The sequence below is a fragment of the Olea europaea genome, chromosome 5 (genome assembly GCF_002742605.1).
Source record: "Olea europaea var. sylvestris chromosome 5, O_europaea_v1, whole genome shotgun sequence".
In the NCBI taxonomy this organism is placed as follows: domain Eukaryota; kingdom Viridiplantae; phylum Streptophyta; class Magnoliopsida; order Lamiales; family Oleaceae; genus Olea; species Olea europaea.
Window position 1 is genome coordinate 11,163,060 of NC_036241.1, and position 20,392 is coordinate 11,183,451.

At 32.8% G+C, this 20,392-nt stretch overlaps 1 protein-coding gene across 1 annotated transcript; it reads right to left on the minus strand.

Moving 5' to 3' along the window:
- Positions 1–9,302: 9,302 nt before the first annotated feature.
- LOC111394630 lies at positions 9,303–10,617 on the minus strand. Its single transcript, XM_023020541.1, has 2 exons — positions 10,166–10,617; positions 9,303–9,697 (listed from the first exon to the last, which is right to left on the minus strand). The coding sequence occupies exons 1-2, from the start codon at positions 10,605–10,607 to the stop codon at positions 9,441–9,443; spliced, it is 699 nt and encodes a 232-aa protein (XP_022876309.1). The 5' UTR covers positions 10,608–10,617; the 3' UTR covers positions 9,303–9,440.
- Between the last annotated feature and the right edge of the window lie 9,775 nt (positions 10,618–20,392).

Below are 20,392 nucleotides of genomic sequence, written 5' to 3' on the forward strand. Positions count from 1 at the left end.
TTGACCCCCCCCCCTTTTGGGGCCCCCCCCCCCCCTCTTTTTTAGATAAAGTCATGTTTGGTATCAATTGAAATTTAAATTTTGATCTAAATCAAAGTTAATAATATATTTCCTAGATTCCTTAACTTCTAAAATTTTATGAAAGTTTACTAAAAATCGGACTTTAATCCCCACCAAACAAAGACAAAATCACAATAAATTTGAATTTTCTCTCTTTTTTATTGTTCTATTGTATTATCTTCCTCAAATCATTTACCAAAATCTTAACTCTTCTATTTTTTTAAAATTTGTTTATAATTTCTCTACAATTATCACATCTACTACAAATTTTCATTTTTCAATTAAATTTTCAACTAATTAGAACTTAAATTTGCATTTTCTTCTATCATATTTGTATATATACAATATAGCACGTGTTTAAACTGATTATATAAAATTTAACTTATATTTAACGAATTGTGTTTATTTGACTGATTATTAGATTGAATATTGAATATTTATTTTTTCTTTCAATTACTTGAATTGATTGTTTGTATCAAATACACAATTTTTTAAAATATAATTATGCATTTTTTTATGAGCAAAATATTAATAAAATTATTGTTCAAACTCAAATAGATGAAAATGATTAGCAAAATATTAATGAAGAAATATTTTTGAAATGTAAATCTACATTTTTTTTGGGTCAAATATGAATCATTCAAAAATAAAAAATAAAGTATTCGATGTGTACAAATTTTGATTGTGTCCCCTAACTCAATTTCTCTGCATCCGCCCCTGCACGTTACAACATGCTATTTATAGTTTCTATTTTTGTTCACGTTGCAACGCAGTTGAAAGGATTAGTATATGTTAATGATTTTTTTTTTATGCAACTTTGTGACTTCAAAAATATTATGGATTAAAATATGATAGATTTCTGTGTTGCTACAAATTAATTTTGTATTATACTTTGAAAATAAGTTTAACTTAAATATAAATTGCAAGAACTTGATATTATTCCATTTTATACATTGTTTGAGACGATAGTATCATGTTGCAACGATGAGCTTTAAGCATACATATTTTATGTTAGATGTCGTTCCTCGGTAAAAGAATTTTACAGCTACTTGGAAATTGAAAATTTGATATGTAATTAGCTATATCTCAAAAGATAGAAATTGCAGCATTTTTGGTTTAGTTTTTTGATACTTAAATTCTATTAATTTGGGAGGTTTTAAAGAAATTGTTAAGAAATATAGGTAGATGTTTATAAGGGTGAACATGGTTCAATTTAGACAATTTGTGACAAATTTTCAAATCAAATTATTTAAAGCAATTTGAAATTTTTTTCAAACCAAACCAAACCACTTTAATTGCTAAACTAAACCAATCCGATCCAAACCCTTTTTTTGGTTTGCTTAAGTTCAAAACCACGGTTTAACAAAATATAAAATAAAATAAAATCATAATCATAATCATAATCATAATCATAATGATAATCAAAAAATTAAATTATAAATATAAAAGTTCACGGTAAAATATAAATAATCATTAAAAATATATTACAAACCACCAAAGTTCTATAGTTTTAATAATTATAATGCAACAACATGATAGAAAAATTTTAATTTCTTAGTCGATACTAATTGGCATAATATCTATAATTATAGCACATGATTCATTCCCTCCATTAAAATAAGGATATGGCACATAAATTCATAGATTATATTTAAATGATATAAAACAACTAATAAAAGAAAATGAATAGAAAATTATTGGTGGGAAGAAGAGAAATGTATGAGTTCAAATTACAATCTAGATTTAATTGTCTACTCAATTATAATGGGTGATTGATAAATATGATTCAACAACAATTGTTAAACACTTCATTCAATTTGAGAGTTTTGCATTCACTATTGTGATGACTGATAGGTATTTGTTTATGATTTAATTAATTAATTAATATGAATAATTGTTTATTTAGGTATTGGATTAAATTGGGTTATATTTAATATGGATGTATCATTTTAAGTGGAATGTGTTTAGTATTAATTGGGTTAGATAAAATTTAAATCAATTTATTTTCAACTTTTTAAAACAATTTGGCAGTTTGAAACAGTTTGAAATGACTAAAACCTAAACCAAATAACTTTGAAGCAATTTAGTTCGATTCAAAATCAAAATGATCCACGTACAAATGTCAATGAGTCGAGCTGAAACTTGAGGCTGGAGCTCGACTCGAGTAAAAATGGTTTGAGCTTTTTTGCTCGAGCAAAGTCGAGCTTTTGTTAGGCCAAAAAAATTAGGTCGATCGAGCTTTCAGTTTATTTTTTATTTTTTAATTCTTGAAAATTCTAACATATTTTTAAAGAATTTAAAATTTATGCAATTTATACAAATTATAAATTAAATAAAAGTTACATTCTTCTTCTTTATCTAGGCTTAGGACCGGCTACAATCAATATAGATGGAGTTAAAATTGTACACAAATAAAATATTTCGTGTACAAATTTTCTTGAATCAAATAAGTTTAAAAAATTACCTATTTTTTTAAATTAATTAATTTAAAAACTTGCAATATCCTTATGCTTGGATCTACTGCAACTCTTCGGTCATTATACTGTCAACTTGTTCTTGAATACATAAGTCCACATATTCACAGTCCTTCAAGCACATTAAAGCCTCCAATATGTATTTTTTTAGTTTTAATCGTTCTTCTGATAAAACTCAATCACCTAAACTAAATGCAGCCTTCAATGTCACTGTAGACACAGGAGGTGTTAGTAGATCACGTGCATTTTTTGATACAATTGAATATTACCTTTCGTTACACCTTCACCATGATAGAAGACTAACTTTTTGTAATTCTTTTGGTTATAACACATTACAAATGTCTACATACATATACTTAGTTAACTCTATGCACATATAATTAGCTAATTCAGAGGGAATTTCAATATTTTGTACCACTAACATTTATTGCTTTAGATATTGATGAACTAGAACTAAATGAGGTAACACTTCTATTGGTGTCCAAATAATTCCATAAATCATCTGAATTTGTTGAAATATTTTTTGAAAAAGAATTTTGGGAAGTAGAGCTGTTTTTACCTCCTTTTTCAACATAATAGTTTGCATTTCACATAACATACATTTTACATACACATGTGATAATTTCACATTTATGAAATTTGAAATCCTCTTTATAATAACTTTTGTGCCAGTTAAATTAAGTCGAGAGTCCATCACCGAAGTTAAAGAAATAAAGAGGGCAGTTCCTCGCAATATTTAATAAATTTTAACTCTATAGAGTAGCTACATCAACAAAAATTGGTAAACTCCTATATTTATGAAATAATTGTGAAATGTAGAAAAAAAAATGTTGAAAAACAATTGGTGTGGGGGTAATAAACACCATTACATTCCTTAGTAGTATCGAAAAAAGATTTTAAAACTTCCTTCACACAAAATGCAATAGACAATTTCCAATCTTTCAAATTATATTCGGGTCCGTATGTATGTTTATTATTTTAATAAAGTGAAATAACGTTAACATAATTTTCACATGAATGTAATATAAGATATGTAGAGTTCCATCTATGTGTTATATCACTAGCAAATTATTTTTCTTGTAAGTCATACTCTGCACACAAACTGTCAAATGTTTGCTTTCTTACTGGTCACACAGTAATTAAATTTATTGCTTGTCTAATTTTATTTAGATGCAATTTTTTATGTCTTAATCCATCTTTTACAATCAAATTGATAATGTGGCATACACAACATTGATAAAAATATATATATATGCTTCCAAATGCAGGGTTAAGATCATTAATAAATTAATCGATAACACATTTGTTCACACTAGCATTATCAAAAGTAAAATTTCGAACCATTTCTTATATACCGTATTCTTGTATAATATCTTTTAAAATCATGTATGTATTAATGACGTTATGAGAATATTCTACACATTTGAATGCAATAATCCTTTTTATATAGAAGTAGAAGTGATCAATGTAATGAGCCGTAGCAGCAAGATAACTTTTTTTTTTTTATTATCACCAGTCCATAAATCAAAGCTAAACAATATATCACTATTAAAAAATTTTAATTGTTCAATAGCAACTTTTTTCTTATATAAATTTATAGTATATGAACGAAAAGTATTTTTACAATAAGAAGTATACCATAGTTGGAGATAATTCTACACAAGTCAAGTAAGTGTATTGAGTCTATCATTGTAAACAATATCTCTGCTGCAACCATGTATGCAGTCATTCCTTCACGAAATGTTTCATATGAATATGCAAAGGCGGTGATGTGAACTCGCGTAGCAACAGTGACTATGAAACCCACACGAGATTGAAATCAAATCCCATGAACGTCCAAGATTCAAGGCTTTGGATTTTATCCAAAAACTATGAACCAAGCAACCAATAAAATAGAATTTATCGACCTCTTGATCACACAACGATTAAATCTCACCTGGATTGTGAACGCTACAAGAAACTCAATTTCTTAATGAGTTCGACTTGTCCATTAAAGAACAAGAGATTTGAAGGATAAAGTCTCGAGAAAAAATTCTCAATTCAATTCATGATAAAAATATTGATTTTTACTATGAAAGAAATGAAACATATTTATACTAAAACCTAATAATGTAGTAAAAATGGAAAATAACTTCTAAAGATTGAAAAGATTGCATAAAATTGGAATTCTAACGTAAATAGGTAACTCGCGGAAAAAGGAAACTTCGCGTGTCGCATTTGTTCTATACGACCGCATGGTTATTTTTATTGCGATCGCATGGTTCAAATCAATCTTGCCTCCTTGTTCTCGAGTGAAGGGCTTCTGGTCACATAGCTTTTAAAGCTATGCGTTCGCATAAATTTATTTTTGAAACCTTTTTTTCCTTGTGCAGAATTTCATGAAAATTCCGGATTGTATTCATGAGCCAAAATCTGACACTCGAGCTGAAAGTTATGCCCGTTTTAATCCACACTGCTCTTTTTTAATATATCTTCCAAAATATTGAATCCAACACACCAAACATGATTTCGCCTTCATGACCGATATATAAGTTGTTGTTTGGCATGTTAACTTCAACAGTTTGGACTCCGTCTCTCGGACAAGTAATTACATGGCTTTGTTGACTTTAGTTGCTCACGTCCTTGCCATAAACCTCTTCTCGACTTGTTCCGAACCCTTGGAAATTCGTGGCCTTCCTTGGATCTCATCTTCCCCTCCCTCTTCGAAATGATTTGACCTCGAATCCGGACCCATGTTTGATCCTTTGTCTCCAATCATGACACTGACTTGAAATAGTTCGTCTCCTCTTGAATGCAATTTGGGCCTCCATTGAATTCGTGTCTGCCTCTTTCTTATGTAAACCCAAAAACAATCACCTAGATTGAAATGTTCACGTCTCCACAGTTTCCTTCAGCTAGTTTATGATGCTCCAAGAACAATCTCTTTTGATGAGTCACCGTGCATTTTCCATGTCTTATCCTGTCGAGGTACTTGTAGCAATGATACTACAAATGGGTTTATATGTCTTCTCAGATCATCTTTTTTATTCAACCCCTCGCATATGAATTCCTTCCATTGCCTTTGAAACTCCTTTGTCTTCTCAAGGATCACAAAGTCAACCTTCGGTGAATAAAGAAAATCCAAGCTAAGGTGTTGTTGGTTAATTTCATCCACAAGTTGATGCTCAATGCCTAGATTGTATGGTATCTCAATAGTCTTGTCTTCATGGACTAAGTCTTCAAAATCCTGTAAGAAAGAAATAGCAAAGCTAGGGAGAGAATTGTTAGTTCTCACTAAAGCCCTCTCCGCTTCATGCTCTTTTTCATGCAAGCTCACTTCTAACCTTTCTTTTCTCTTCAAAGACTCACCTTCTTCTTCCTCTTGTAGTTCCACTTCTCTTTTAACCACATCTCCATTCTCATTTTCACTCTCCACTTATCTTTCACTTTCTCGTGGCTCTTCTATTTTTTTTCTCACAGCTAGTCACCACACAATTTTCTCTTTTGCACTCTTGTTCCATCGTATGATCAATTAGAAAGTTAGTCAGGTCATGAAGCTTTGAGAACTCTAGAATCCAAACCGGTCAACTTACTTGATGTACTACCAACATACTTTGCAATAGGTATTTTCTCTTTCGTTCAATACGCAACTCCATCACATTTGCTAGGCTTCTCTCTAAACTCATTTTCACGCCTATATCTCCTATCCCTATAATAGTGATTAGGTACATACCACTTCCTCATAATAGCCCTTAACTCATCCCAAATTTCAATAGGCCTCTCATAATTCCTCCGCCTAGATGTTGTTAGCTGGTCCCACCAAGGTATAGCATAATCCACAAATGTGCTTACAGCTAACTTTAACTTTCTCTTTTGAAATAACTATGGCATTCAAACATCAATCCTACCCTTTCTTCCCTCGCCACGTATGCCTCAGGGTCACTCCTTCCCTTAAATTGTGGAATTGTCATCTTTACATTTCTCATTCTCCTATCAACACCGTCTCCAACAAGATTCATATCTCTTATCTCAAGTCTATCACCTCTATTTCTCATCTTTCATAATTCAGCCTCAAATAATGCATCTTTATCACTGTCACTACCATCTCTATACATATCACGAACGTCAATCATAGGCTCCAATCTATCCTGTCTCCTCACATTAGACACTTCTACACATTGCTCCCTATGAAATTTAGCAAGTTTTGTATCAAGCTTATCCAGCATATCTCCCATATCCACTAACAACCTTTCAAATCACTGCATCATCTCTTCCAATATGTTGATTTGAGTATTTCTTCTTGCTTGAACTTGATTGTCTCTCTCTTTTCTTTGACTTTTTTTGGCTCTTTTTTTTATTCTCTCTTTTTTTGGCTCTTTTTTTACTCTCTCTCTCTCTCTCTCTCTCTCTCTCTCTCTCTTACTCTTTTGATAGAAAACTTGACTACGAATCCAACAAAACAGACAGAAGTTGATTTGGATGCTAAATTAGCCTAAAAACAACTTTTAAAATTTTGATGGGATTTTTATGGATCAAAGACTCAAACTAAATTGAAAAATACGAAGAACACAAAACGAAAACATGAAAAAACAAAAAAGCAAAGACTCAACAAAAATAAAACGGATATAACATTGATTTTGGAACCTTGGCTCTAATACCAATTGATGTGAACTCGCGTAGCAACAGTGACTACAAACCCACACGAGATTGAAATCAATCCCAAGAACGCCAAAGTTTCAAGGCTTTGGATTCAATCCAAAAACTATAAACCAAACAACCAATAAAATATAATTTATCGACCTCTTGATCACACAATGATTGAATCTCACCAAATTGTGAGCGCCAAAGAAACTTAATTTCTTGATAAGTTCTATTTGTCCATTAAAGAACAAGAAATTTGAAGCATAAAACCTCGAGAGAAAATTCTCAATTCAATTCACGATAAAAGTCTTGATTTTGACAATAAAAAATAAAACATATTTATACTAAAACCTAATAATGTAGTAAAAACGGAAAATAACTTCTAAAGATTAAAAAGATTGCATAAAATTGGAAGTCTAACGTAATTAGGTAACTCGTGGAAAAAGAAAACTTCGCATGTTGCATTTGTTCTATGCGACCGCATGGTTATATTCATTGCGGTCGCATGCTTCAAATCAATCCTACCTCCTTTGTTCTCGGGTGAAGGGCATGCGGTCACATGTCTTTTAAGCTATGCAGTCACATAGCTTTATTTTTGAAACCTCTTTCTCTTTGTGCAAAATTTCGTGACGATTCCGAATTGTACTCATAGGCGAAAATTCGATACCCAAACTGAAAGTTATGCCCATTTTAATCCCCGCTGCTCTTTTTTCCATATATCTTCCAAAATATTGAATCTGATGCACCAAACATGATTTCACCTTCATGACCAATATATAAGTTGTTATCTGGCTTGTTAACTTCAAAAATTTTTGACTCTGTCTCTCGAACAAGTAATTGCACGGCTTTGTTGACTCTAATTGGTCTTGTCCTTACCATAAACCTCTTCTCGACTCATCCCGAACCTTTGGAAATTCGCGGCCCTCCTTGGATCACATCCGATGGAAAGAGTATAACCAAAATTGCCAAACACTAGTTTGGTCTATTTCGGGTCAAGACCAACTGGTTGCAACTCCTTGATACGTGCCTATTCAAATGCATTGTGCTTGAACCGGGTTTCCTATTAATTTATTTGCTTGAAACATACTTTTCAAATATCAGCTCCATTTTGAACACCAACTTTTTTACGTACCAAATGTTGCCAACAATTTGAGGATTCTTTTTTCAACTTTTGAGTCACGAGTACTTCTTCCAGTTCGATATCGTTCAAATCAATTGGAACATTTTGCGATGCATCATAGTCGGTTGGAGTACTCGAATTATCATTAAACTAATTAATCTCATCATTAGTAAAATTCATATATATTCTATGGCTATTATAATAAAAGATATTGAATATTGGAGTAAAAGAAATTGAATATTAGAGCAAAAAAATTAGAGATTGAAGTTGAAATTAAAATACAGCAAGTTAAAACTGATCGAAGAAAATTGTTATAAAACTAAAAAATTTAACTCATATTTATAGCCAAAAAAAAATTGTTTCAACTAAATTTTAGATTCAAATTTGAAATTTGTATTTTACGATTGACATAAAGCTTGTTAAGACAACTATTGTAGCTACCTTAAACAAGCATCTATGTACCTGTTAAGGTAGTAGATAAATATAGCTACCTGTTAAGGCAGCTTTTCATCATTATTATTATTTCCTCTTAAAGGTCGGCTCATGGGCTGGCTCGAGTCGGCGCCCCAAAATGGGGCTCAATCCCTTAGAGCCACGTGTTGAGCCAGGTCGGGCGTTGGCTCAGGCGGGCCAATTTACGTCCCTAGATCCACGTTAATCCAAATCGACAGTTTCAATTCAATTTTACAATTTGACAATTTCGTTGTATAGCCCTAGATGTTTATAAGCTTTACAAAGCAAGAGTTTCTCGCATTAAATTTTTGAGTTGATCATTTCACAATTCTAAAAACCTCTAAATGTTAGTAAATGGTTAAGCTTCGGGATTGAGATCTCGAAATTTTATATAATTTGTATAGGAAATTTTCGCTATAGATGGCATTATTTTTGACAAATTTTTTAATATTAAAAACTTGGTGATTATATTTGTTAGCGGGAAAAATTCACATGTCAATCTCTAGGGGAAAAGAAAACGTTCCACCAAACACTTTAGTCGAGGAAAAACTACCGCATGAAAATTAAACACAGAATTGTAGAGAAAGTTTAACACAGTACTATTCTTTTTTGTTGGCAATACACTCTTAGCACAAGGACTTGAGTTTATTCTTTATATAATTACAGGCAATACTGTGCCCATTTATTCAATTATATCTAGGTTTGCAGTCCACTTAGTTATTATATTTAGCTTTGTAGTCCGTCCAGAGCTGATCCACAGTCTTGCCCAGAAGCTCAACAAAGAAATTATCACTGTAACCATCTCTCATCTTCTTGTTAAGTTGTGCTACGACCCCAGTTTTGAGACTGTTACAGTAATCCAAGAAGTATGCAGTCACGTCGTAACCTTGATCCCACTTGTCTCCTTGCCCGGGTTTCACCCAATGACTTGGTGCATAGCCAGCCTTGAGCCTCACATAATCAGCTATACCTGTTGCAGCCGTAAAATATATCATTTAGACTGTTAAGGGATGAAATTCCACGTCAAATAAAAATGAAAGCATAGACTTACTTATTAGGACTTGAGCTACTACTTTTAATAAGACTAATTTTTTAAGATGGAAATCCAAGTCTTAATATAATATCAAAGTCTATTAAGTTCAAACGAGCAATTAATCCGATTAAGACTCAAAAAACCAAGCACATGAATTATAAGATTGGTCTGCTACTCTGCTCAAGCCATCCACTATTTTGGGAGCATGCTATGGAATAAAATCACACGTCGAATAAAGATGAAACTGAGAGAAAATAGGTTCGACATGCACGCGTGAGGGAAGAAACAATTGAAGTATATAAATTTGTTCGATTCAATTGCAACTTTTGTTCAATATCCCAAAACGATTTGATTGACACCTCTATCTATGTAGCTTAAACTTCAGATGAAATGATTCAAGAATACCTTCTATGAGTCCTCCAGGAGCTTGACCATTTCCATTCCATTGCCAGATGTGAGTCATTTCATGATACAGAACTCCAGTGATCTCTCTTCTCACATCACCGGAGTAACCCTGTATGTATCTTGCACTGACGTGAATCTCGTTGTTGATGGCATACGCAACTCCGTCCATATCATCAATGAATAAACTTACTCTCTGAACATTTTTCCGGTCAGCCGGAGAACTGAACTGTTGGAAGGTTCTCCATATGAAGCGTTTAGATAGATAGAGTGTTTCGGTGGTGTACTGAACTCCAATTTCCCTAGCGAATCGAGCACCACCAGGAGTATTTGAAGCAGTGTTGGTTATTGTGTAGTCCACTGCATGGATTCCTTGGATAGCTGCTAGAATTGCCAAGAAAGAGAGACAGTAGATTCTTGAATTAGCCATGGTTTTATTTTGCATGTTGTTAGGAACACTGCGGTTTATATATAGATGAAAAAGAATTGGACTTGGTCGTAAACACTTTCGTAAATAAAATAAGTGGGAATCAAATTGAAGTTTAAAAATATGATGAATTGATTCTGGCAGTGGCGCACTGCTGCCTCCGCAGCCAATCTAATGAAGCCCTTTTTGACAAAGTCAGCCATTTACTTAGGGCAGTGCCGCAGTGCGCTTCATTACAAAGCCAGAGTTATTCAATGTACTGCCCGGTACTTTGTAAATAAAATATTCAATGTGGAATCTCTCACATATAAGGAGAATGTGTAACTTGGTGTACACGAACATTGTTGAATCTAAAGTCACCTATGTCCTTTGCTGTCATAGAATTCGGTGGTTTTGATGAAAATTTGGCTTTTTAATGAATTTTGATTAAAAAAAAAAAAAAAGAATGGAACATGTGGTTGAGAAGTTGTGAATTCAAAAAATGTATTATTAAAATTATTTTTTAATGTTGATTTAAATTTTAATTCATTTTTTAGATCAATCGAATCGAGGCTTATTAGGATTCAAGTCGACTTAGGTTGACGTTTAAGAAATTTGATGAACCTGAGCTGAAAAAAAAAATAGAAAAAAATGAAAAAAAAAAATTACACTTCTTTAGTGTAATGACAATAATGCTCTTACTGCTAGAAAATCTTGGCAGGCTGTCTATAGTTTGGAACATCATCCGCATTAAGGTTTGTGGTATTTGTTTTGATAAAATTCATTTAACTATCTAACTAAATTAACTAATTGAGTAATTTAGAAGCGTTAATGAATACTCAAATAAGAAACAAAACACTAGGACTTTGAATCTTACTGCATTCTTCCATCTTAGTATGAATAAATGACTTTTACAATATTAATTCGGACATGAAAAATTATATTCCTATCTCATTTAATAATATCTTTCGAGTATAATTAAACATATCCTTGCATATGACTTAAAATATCCCTAGCCTGAATGCCAACACATGAAAATGCATTAAATCACAAGAACATTCAATAGGATCATGCAAAGCATGGATGAGTATTCCTAATGTCTATTAGACTTTACAATTGATTGTTAACACGTGCTATCTTTTCTATTCGTTCTCCAAATGATAATAGAAATCACGCGTCTTATCAATTATTGGCCAAATAATTAAAATGCATTAAGATCATAATAAGCATTCAAAACTAAAAATTAAAAAATAATAATAATAAATTAATTTTTTTTAAAACTCATTTCTAATTATACGTTTTTTAAATAAAATAATTTTGTTCATGGACTCAATATTTTTTAATTTTTAATTACATATTCTAGAAAAAAAATATTTTTAACAAAATGATTCTAAAAAATTCTATACCAAACCTAATATGGTTGAACATCCAATACACTGCTTTAAAGGTGCTGATAATAATTAGAGAAAGACTGGCTAGACGTACCCACGCATCCAATATGTGCCATATCTACCATTTATTTCCAATCTAATACGTTCTAATTAAATCACATTTGAACAAGGAGAACTTCCTTCTGCAATTAATACCACAATCACTTTTAAAAGTGGAAATTACCCCCCCCCCCCCCCCCCCCCCCCCCTTTTTTGAAATTCCCCCCCCCCCCCACATACCTCATTTTTTATATATACTAGTGATGTATCGTGCGTTGCACGATTACTATTATAATTTTTTCTAAGTGATATCATTAAAATAACAGTCTATTTTAGAGTATGTAAACATCTGATTATGCACATTGAATGATGTGTTTTAATATTGTTAATGATACCAACCTACCTTATATTTGAACTATTTATATAAATTAGTACTTCAAAATTATTGTATTAGACACAAGATCTAAGCATTTAGATTCCATAAATTTCGCAACTATATTTACATAATGTTAACAAACTCAACCTAGTTGATGACATAAATTGACTTGCCAAAAATAAGATGAAGTAGATCACACTCTCCGATAATTAAATATAACTGAAGGACATAATCTTTTGCATTGAATGTGAGAGAAATATGAATAGGTATTGGGAATGCTAATCTAATCAATCCTCAAGAAAACAAATTAAAATGAAATGAGGAACAATAACATATAATCAATCACGATTCTTTGAGGCATCCATGAATACCAAAAAATAACCAAAAATTGAAAAAACTCTCAAAGTTCTCGTCTACTCAATGAATAAAACCAAGCTCGAAGATTTCATTGTACTACTATCTAATAAATTTGAAATTTTCTCATCAACATGGGAAGAAATAGGGGTAGCTTAACTTCAGCTCTTTAGACTTCTAGTAAGGTAGAGTCACATGATTAAAAATTAATTAACATAATTCTTCAGATGAAGGTTTTTAAGATGTCCACTTTTGAAGACCAAAGTGAAAAATGGTTTACTTTCATCGTTATGTTTTAATAGGAAAATCTGTTCTTAGAAAAATGGTAAAGGAAACAAAGAAAATATGAAAATATTACCAATAGGAAAAATGGCAAAGGAGGAAAACGTAAACTTGATTACTTATGAAAGAACCCACAATGAAAGGATCATTATCAATAAAATTTTGAACATAAATAAACAAAACATCTAGTCCGACACATATAGAAGAGCCAATGTAATGAATATCTCATTTAAACATCTGAACAAAAGGTTCAAAAGATAAATACATAGCAAGAAAACCTTCTATGTGATAGCATTTCCTGGTCACTTGTGGACTTAAATAATTAACAATAAATTCATGACACCTAATCAAAGCCGCATTCTCTCCCTTACATCTAAATAGGTTTATGAGTAAATTACCAATTTTATGCCACTCAAAATTATGGTTATTGAAACCATTATGGAAGAAATAACCAAGAGTATTCCTAAACAATGAAAGTTAATATTACCCCTTGGAAAGTATAGAGCTTTCGAAGAGAGAACACAACGGTGTCTCAAGCATTTGCAACAAGTTGATCATTTGGGACGATTGCAACGCAAGTTGTGCATCCAGTAAATGATCCATTGTAATCATAAAAAGCTTCCTACATTCATAAAAATATTTAGGAGGAATTATTGTGAAATAAAAATGCAGCCAAAAGAAAATTACAACACATCTAAACAATCATGATGCGGTAGCTTACCAATTTGAATACCACCCCATGGATTAAATTAATGTCATACCCAATGTCATTAAGATTATATCTCAATTCACTTATCTGCATAATATTAGTAAGAGTATCAATTAAAGAAAATACATTTGCTTTGATGCAAGTTGTGTAGTAACTGTTATTTTCATCTATTGAATTTCCTCACAGAGAAACCCTCAACTTCAACAAACATACGAACACAGATGAGCATCATAAGTCTGTAACTCAATTCTAACAAAAAGAAATGAATGGGTAAAAAAGAAAAAATCTTAATGGATTTTGTGGGGCCAAGCGGTATTGACTGATAATTAGGGTCCATTAAATTGTCGTTTTGAAGTCCACTTTAAAATAAAACACAAAAGCAGCAAATGGTACCATGGAAAAATAATGTAATATAATAAATGTTAGTAGAATCACCTCAATGTAAAATCATGTTGAAATATAGAATTTGGGCCTCTTCCAAAGTAATCACCACTAAATTAGAAAGAAGTCTCCGAAAGCACAATATAATTTAAAAGAACAATCAAATATTTTGACAGAAAAATCATTGTTGGTTTGAGCTATATAATGTTCATTTTGTAGCTATAAACAAAAGAGAAGTTTTTCGTGAAGATATTTGATTGCTCTTTTAAATTATGGTAGGATTTTGGGAGAATTTTTTCTAAATTTAGTTATAAATGCTTTGGAAGAGGCTCAAGCACTATTGTTAATATTTGACTCCCTAGATGTACCTGCAGAAAACTGTGCAACTTCATTAAGTAAATAGAAGTATAAGAATGAAACCACACATACTAAAGTAGAAATGCATAGAATAATAGTTACACAATAGAGCCAAGATTAAGTGAGGAAAAACCTCTTTAGTTGCACAAAGTTATAGTTTTGAAAAATAAAAATAAAGATAATAAGACATTTGAGTTATGGCAAAATACTGTTCATAAAATCTTAGAATATTTTGTTGTTTAGATTGTCGTGGAGACATCAAGAGTGGGAATAAATAATTTTGTATATTGATTATAAATCACAAATCATTAAATTGTTTACCTACTTGGAATAATTTTAGCTAGAAGGATGCCAGTCTCCAAATGATGATGATGCAACATTAATAAAGTCCAAATGTAGGATATCATCATATAAGTTAATTATAAGTAATTAAATCAAATTTCTGTTACAACCTATTCAGAATGAACAAAATCTACAAATTGGGTGCAATCTTGAAGTAAAAAGAACACAAGCGAATAACAAATCAAAATCTCAATGGATCTAGCTATATAGTGTTCATACTTAAGAGAACAAAACAGATGTTCCATAATAAGCAAACATGAAAGTTACGAATGAGGATGTACGATTCATGTAAAAGTGAAACTCCCATTAGTGCGACTCACTTTGTAAACCACGAACATTGGGATTCCATCGTCCACAAGTTTAAATACACATGTGTCACTAATGAGTGATTTACACTCATTCTATTATGCCATTAATTTCATGATTTTGCTATCTTGGAGAGTATTTTAGAAGTGCTAACAAGTGATTTTGGTGTTGTTTTGTAGATGGATGGAAGTAGAGAAAACAAGAGCTAAAAGAGGTCAAAGAAAGGAAATAGGCAAAAGCTAGCGAAATTGGATGAAATGACCAAAACGTAATAGATCCAAAGTTCGAGAATTAAAATGCAATTAATCAAAAGTCGTGTCGAAACTTGAAATGAAGATCCGAGAGTTCTAGAATCCAATTGGATGAAGGAAGGTGTCAAAGGGATCAAATTTAGTCAAGATATGATCATAAATCATTTTCCAACCAAACAGTTTTGCGCTGGAGTTTTGGTCTCACATTTAGACTCATTTTTGACATATAAAACGATCGAATTGGAGAATGATTCCTGAAGAAAAATTGTATTCCTTTGAATTAGTTTTCCAACGCATCTTGAATCACTTCAATCGGATATCAAACGAGAAAGTTATGCTGAAAATACTGAAAGACGCACAGAATGCCGTTTCGGACGTACCGGGTGCCGCGGCGCCCATCGTGAGCGCTGGGGTGCCCATCTTGCTGAAACAAGCAGAAAGTCAGTGCCCAAGTGCCACCAACGCAGCGCCCAGGCGCTGCATTCTGAAACAAAAGGAAATTCTGATTTTATAATATTTTCTCGGCCCAATTAGTAACCTGTTGTTCCCTAAATTCCAAGACACTATAAATACACAATTGAAGACCTAAATTAGAGGGGAGCCGCACACTAAAAATCCGTGGGATCAAGCCACGCGTTCTTGACATATTGGAGAGAAGACAACAAGAAGAGAGATTGAAAAGAGAAATTCAAGAAGATTAACACCAAGCAATTGAAGATTAGAAGCATTCATTGGAAGAGGAAGGAGATCTTGGTGCAAGAATTCTACTTTTTCTTCTACATCTTTATTACAAATCCAGTGATGTATTCTAAGACAATTTTCTATTTTTCTTCCATTATTATGAGTAGTTAAATTTGATTTTAGGACGAACAATGTAATCTTTTGGAATCATTTATTTCATGCAATTGAGATTCTAGTGCTTTTATATTTTATGTGTTGATTTTAATGTTGTTCTTAATACATTTAACTACTTGATCACTAATTAGATGATTTGTGATCAATGATATCGTAGAGATGTTGATTATTTGTTTAGACCACATGTTAAAATCCGGTAAATTGATATAACATGTAGAGATACCCATATTGATTGCTGCGATCGTGTGTGAATTCTTAGAACCAATGTTTCGTTTAATTAATTTAATTTGCATAGAGATATGAAATTAAACTAATTAAATAGGCTCAATGAGAACTCGAGAGGGGTAAATGGAATACAATAGAAGAATTCGATCGAACACTACCTTAGGTTTTATGAATCTTGATTTATGAAGTAAAGGTGACCAATAGATGAAATTGTACCGCCCTAATGTCCATTTATTGTTTAAATTCTCAATCACTTTTAGTTGCATCCAATCGCATTTTTAAGTCTTTAGAATAAAAATCACATTTAATCATTATTTTTGTTTATTTTCATCAAATAGAAGTTAGAAATAATAAATTGGGCATTAAAAGTATAGTCCTCGTGGGAATGATAATCCGAACTCAAAAGGTCCACTTTACTACTTGTTACGATCCGTTCACTTGCGGCATAAAATCGAGAACAAGTTTTTGGCGCCGTTGCCGGGGACTATTTCTTTTAGTCTTAATTTTTTTTAACTGTTATTTGATTTGTTTATTTTTCTTTTTTTACAGAAAATTGTGTTCATTGTATGCTCTATACCCAAGGCGACGATCTTGAACCGTTTGATTCGGAGATAGAACGTACCTTCAGACGAAGACGCAAGGAACACAAACAAAAACAGGAATATCAAATGGCTGACAATCAATAAATTCATATCCCTATTCAGCCGATTAGGCAAATGGCCGCAAGAGTGGTGGCACCACCAGAACAGCAGCATGAGCGAGGGGAAATAAATGAAGGTGATTTGCCAGTATCAATGTTCCTGACACCTATAGCAGCACCCATGCGCTCCAGTATTGTGTATCCAGATTTTAGGGTGAATAACTTTCAGATCAGGCCGGATTGCATTAACTTGATGAGCAACACTCTGCAATTCTACGGGCTACCTCATGAGAATCCGAACACACATATCTCCAGATTTCTCAGAAATTGTCAGAACTTCCATGCTCCGGGGGTCAATGGAGATGCTATTAAATTACGACTATTTCCATTTACATTGAGAGGTTGCATTGGAGTGGTTAGATGCGGAGCCTCATGCTAGCATTACTACATGGGAAGAACTGATCAGGAAATTCTGCAACGAATTCTTCCCACGAGCCAGAGAAGCTAAAATCAGATTGGAAATTCAAACTTTTCAACAGAAAGAGGGAGAAAGCTATTACGAGGCATGGAATAGATTTAATGAGCTGATAAGAAAATGTTCAAACCATGGAATCACTCAAGGAAACCAAGTACAGTACTTCTACACCGGACTTACACCATTGTCAAAATCTCAAGTTGATGCCTCTGCTGGAGGATCAATCATAGGGAAATCAGTGCAACAAACCATGAACCTATTTGAGTTAATTGCCACCACACATTCAATGTTCTCATCAGAAAGAGTGGTACCACCAAAGGCAGCAGGAATGTGTGAATTAGACAGCACAACATCTACCAATGCACAGATAGTAGCTTTAACAAAACAGGTAGAGTTACTTGTAAAATTGCAAACACATGGAGCAAATGCAATGATAGCCAGTTCAGTATGTGAGAATTGTGGGAGAAATCACGCTACAGAGAGCTACATGATGCTCATTTCTTCAGAGGAACAAGTAAACTTTATTCAAAATAACTCCCGTAATTTCAACTCATATGGTAACAATTTTCAGCAAGAAAAAGACCAAGTTTGGGGAAGATGTTTCAACAATATGTGCAGAAGATGGACAAGGTGTTCTAACAAATTGACACGAACTTTCAAAATCAGCAAACATCCATCAAGAAATTGGAGACACAAATTGGTCAGATAGCACAACAACTTGCAAAACGTCCACAAGGGACATTGTGAGGCAATACAATGATAAATCCTAAGGAACAATTGATGGCAATTAAAGTAGTGGAGAACGATCCACCCAGGGCTCCCTTAAAAGTTAAACCATATGTACCTCCACTTCCGTTTCCCCAAAGACTTCGAAAGAAGTCAATGGAGCAAAACGTTCATGTCATACTACAAAGAGCGAGGTACAAGCGCCAGAGATCACTACAGAGAGACCCAAAAGAAAAGATGACCAAGAAGTGATTGATGAAGCTACAAGGGTAGAAAAATCTGTACCAAACGCAACTGAAAATGGAGAAAGTACAGAAACATCAACTGCCAAAGCACCAAGTCTAGACAAATCTTACATGCCTCCCATTCCCTTCCTCAAAAGCTCAAGAAGACCAAACAAAACACAAACTATGAAAAATTTCTCGATGTTCTCAAGAAGTTCCAGATCAATGTTCCGTTCATAGATGTGATACTACAAATTCCAAGCTATAAGAAATTTTTGAAAGAGATGTTGACAAAGAAAAGAAAGCTTCCGGAGTTAAAAATTGTGGCATTAACTGAGGAAAGTAGTGCAAGAGTCCAGAGAAAATTGCCTCCTAAATTGAAGGATCCAGGAAGTTTTACTTTACCAGTTTCAATTGGAAATTCCTATTCAACTAATGCATTGTGTGACACTAGTGCTAGTATCAATCTAATGTCGTATTATGCTTACAGGAAATTGGGATTAGGTGAACTCAACTCAACATCAATAACGCTACAGCTAGCTGATAGAACAATCGCAAGGCCACGTGGCAAAGTTGAGGATGTACTCGTAAAAGAAGGAAATTTAATATTTCCTGTGGATTTCATTGTATTGGACATACCAGAAGATCGAGACATTCCAATTATATTGGGTCGACCATTCTTAGCAACGGGGCGAACCCTTATTGACATGGAGAAGGGAGAACTAATCTTGAGGGTGGAGGACAAGCAGGAGATATTCAATATTTACATCCAATATGAGAAACCTCCCAATAAAAATGATTGCTATAGAATTAATGAAGAAGAGCCACCTGATCAACGAAGCAGTCAGAATAAAAAAATAAATTTTGGAGAACTTCTTAGTAGAGATAAGAATGGACAAATCAAAATTTGGAGAGCAAAAAAAAACTGCATCAATGAAAATTGCACAAAGTGCAATGATGGAATAACTTGGTTTGAGCCACCATGATAAATCAGCGGCACAAGTCAAGCTAATGACTTAAAAGAAGCGCTTCTTGGGAGGTAACCCAAGCTTTTATTTTATTTATTTTGTTTTCAAAGTTCTAAGATAATTTAATTTATAGTTTATTTAGGAATCATCACCCATACACCTTCTACCCATAGGTCTTGGAGTAATTAAGTTGGTTATTAGATGTTTGAGCTAAGTAATCCTTATTCCATGAGTTTAATTTTTCAAATTTAATTTTTCAGGAACATGATATCACGGAACACTCAAACCAACATGGACATAGAGAAAATGGGACAAATCTCAAGTTTGGGGGAAAATGTAGAAGAAGAGTCGATCAAATGCAACACCAAGACACCACAACATCATAGGCAATACTGACATTTCAGGGAAGCCCTCCTCCTTTTCCTTTAAATTTCACATTGAGGACAATGTTTCAGTTAAGTTTGGGGGAGTGACATCATTTGCTTACATTGTTGAGTTTCTCGAATGCGTATGTATGATTTGCTTGTTTTATGTGTTTGTATTTTTATTCAAAAAAAAAATTCATTTCGTGTTTTTGCATGCTTATGTGTGTTAGATAACCTTGCCAGTATTGATATGTGTAATTGAGAACATGCGTTGATTTATGAATTGCGGACAAGTTATGTGTTTGAGTTAGATTTTTGCTTATTCATGTGAAACGAAAATTATTTTTTGCACGTGAGTTGATTGTAGTGTTGTGCATGAGTAGGTTGATTCATGTTTACAGGTTGAAATAGAAAACTTAGATGCTAAACCCAAACAACCATTAAACATCACAATACCCTTAAACCAAACTTAGGACATTTGGATGATTGCACTATTGTAGGAAAATTTAGAGATAAATGTGGATTTCGTGTGCGTTAATTTTTGTGTGCATTGTCTGA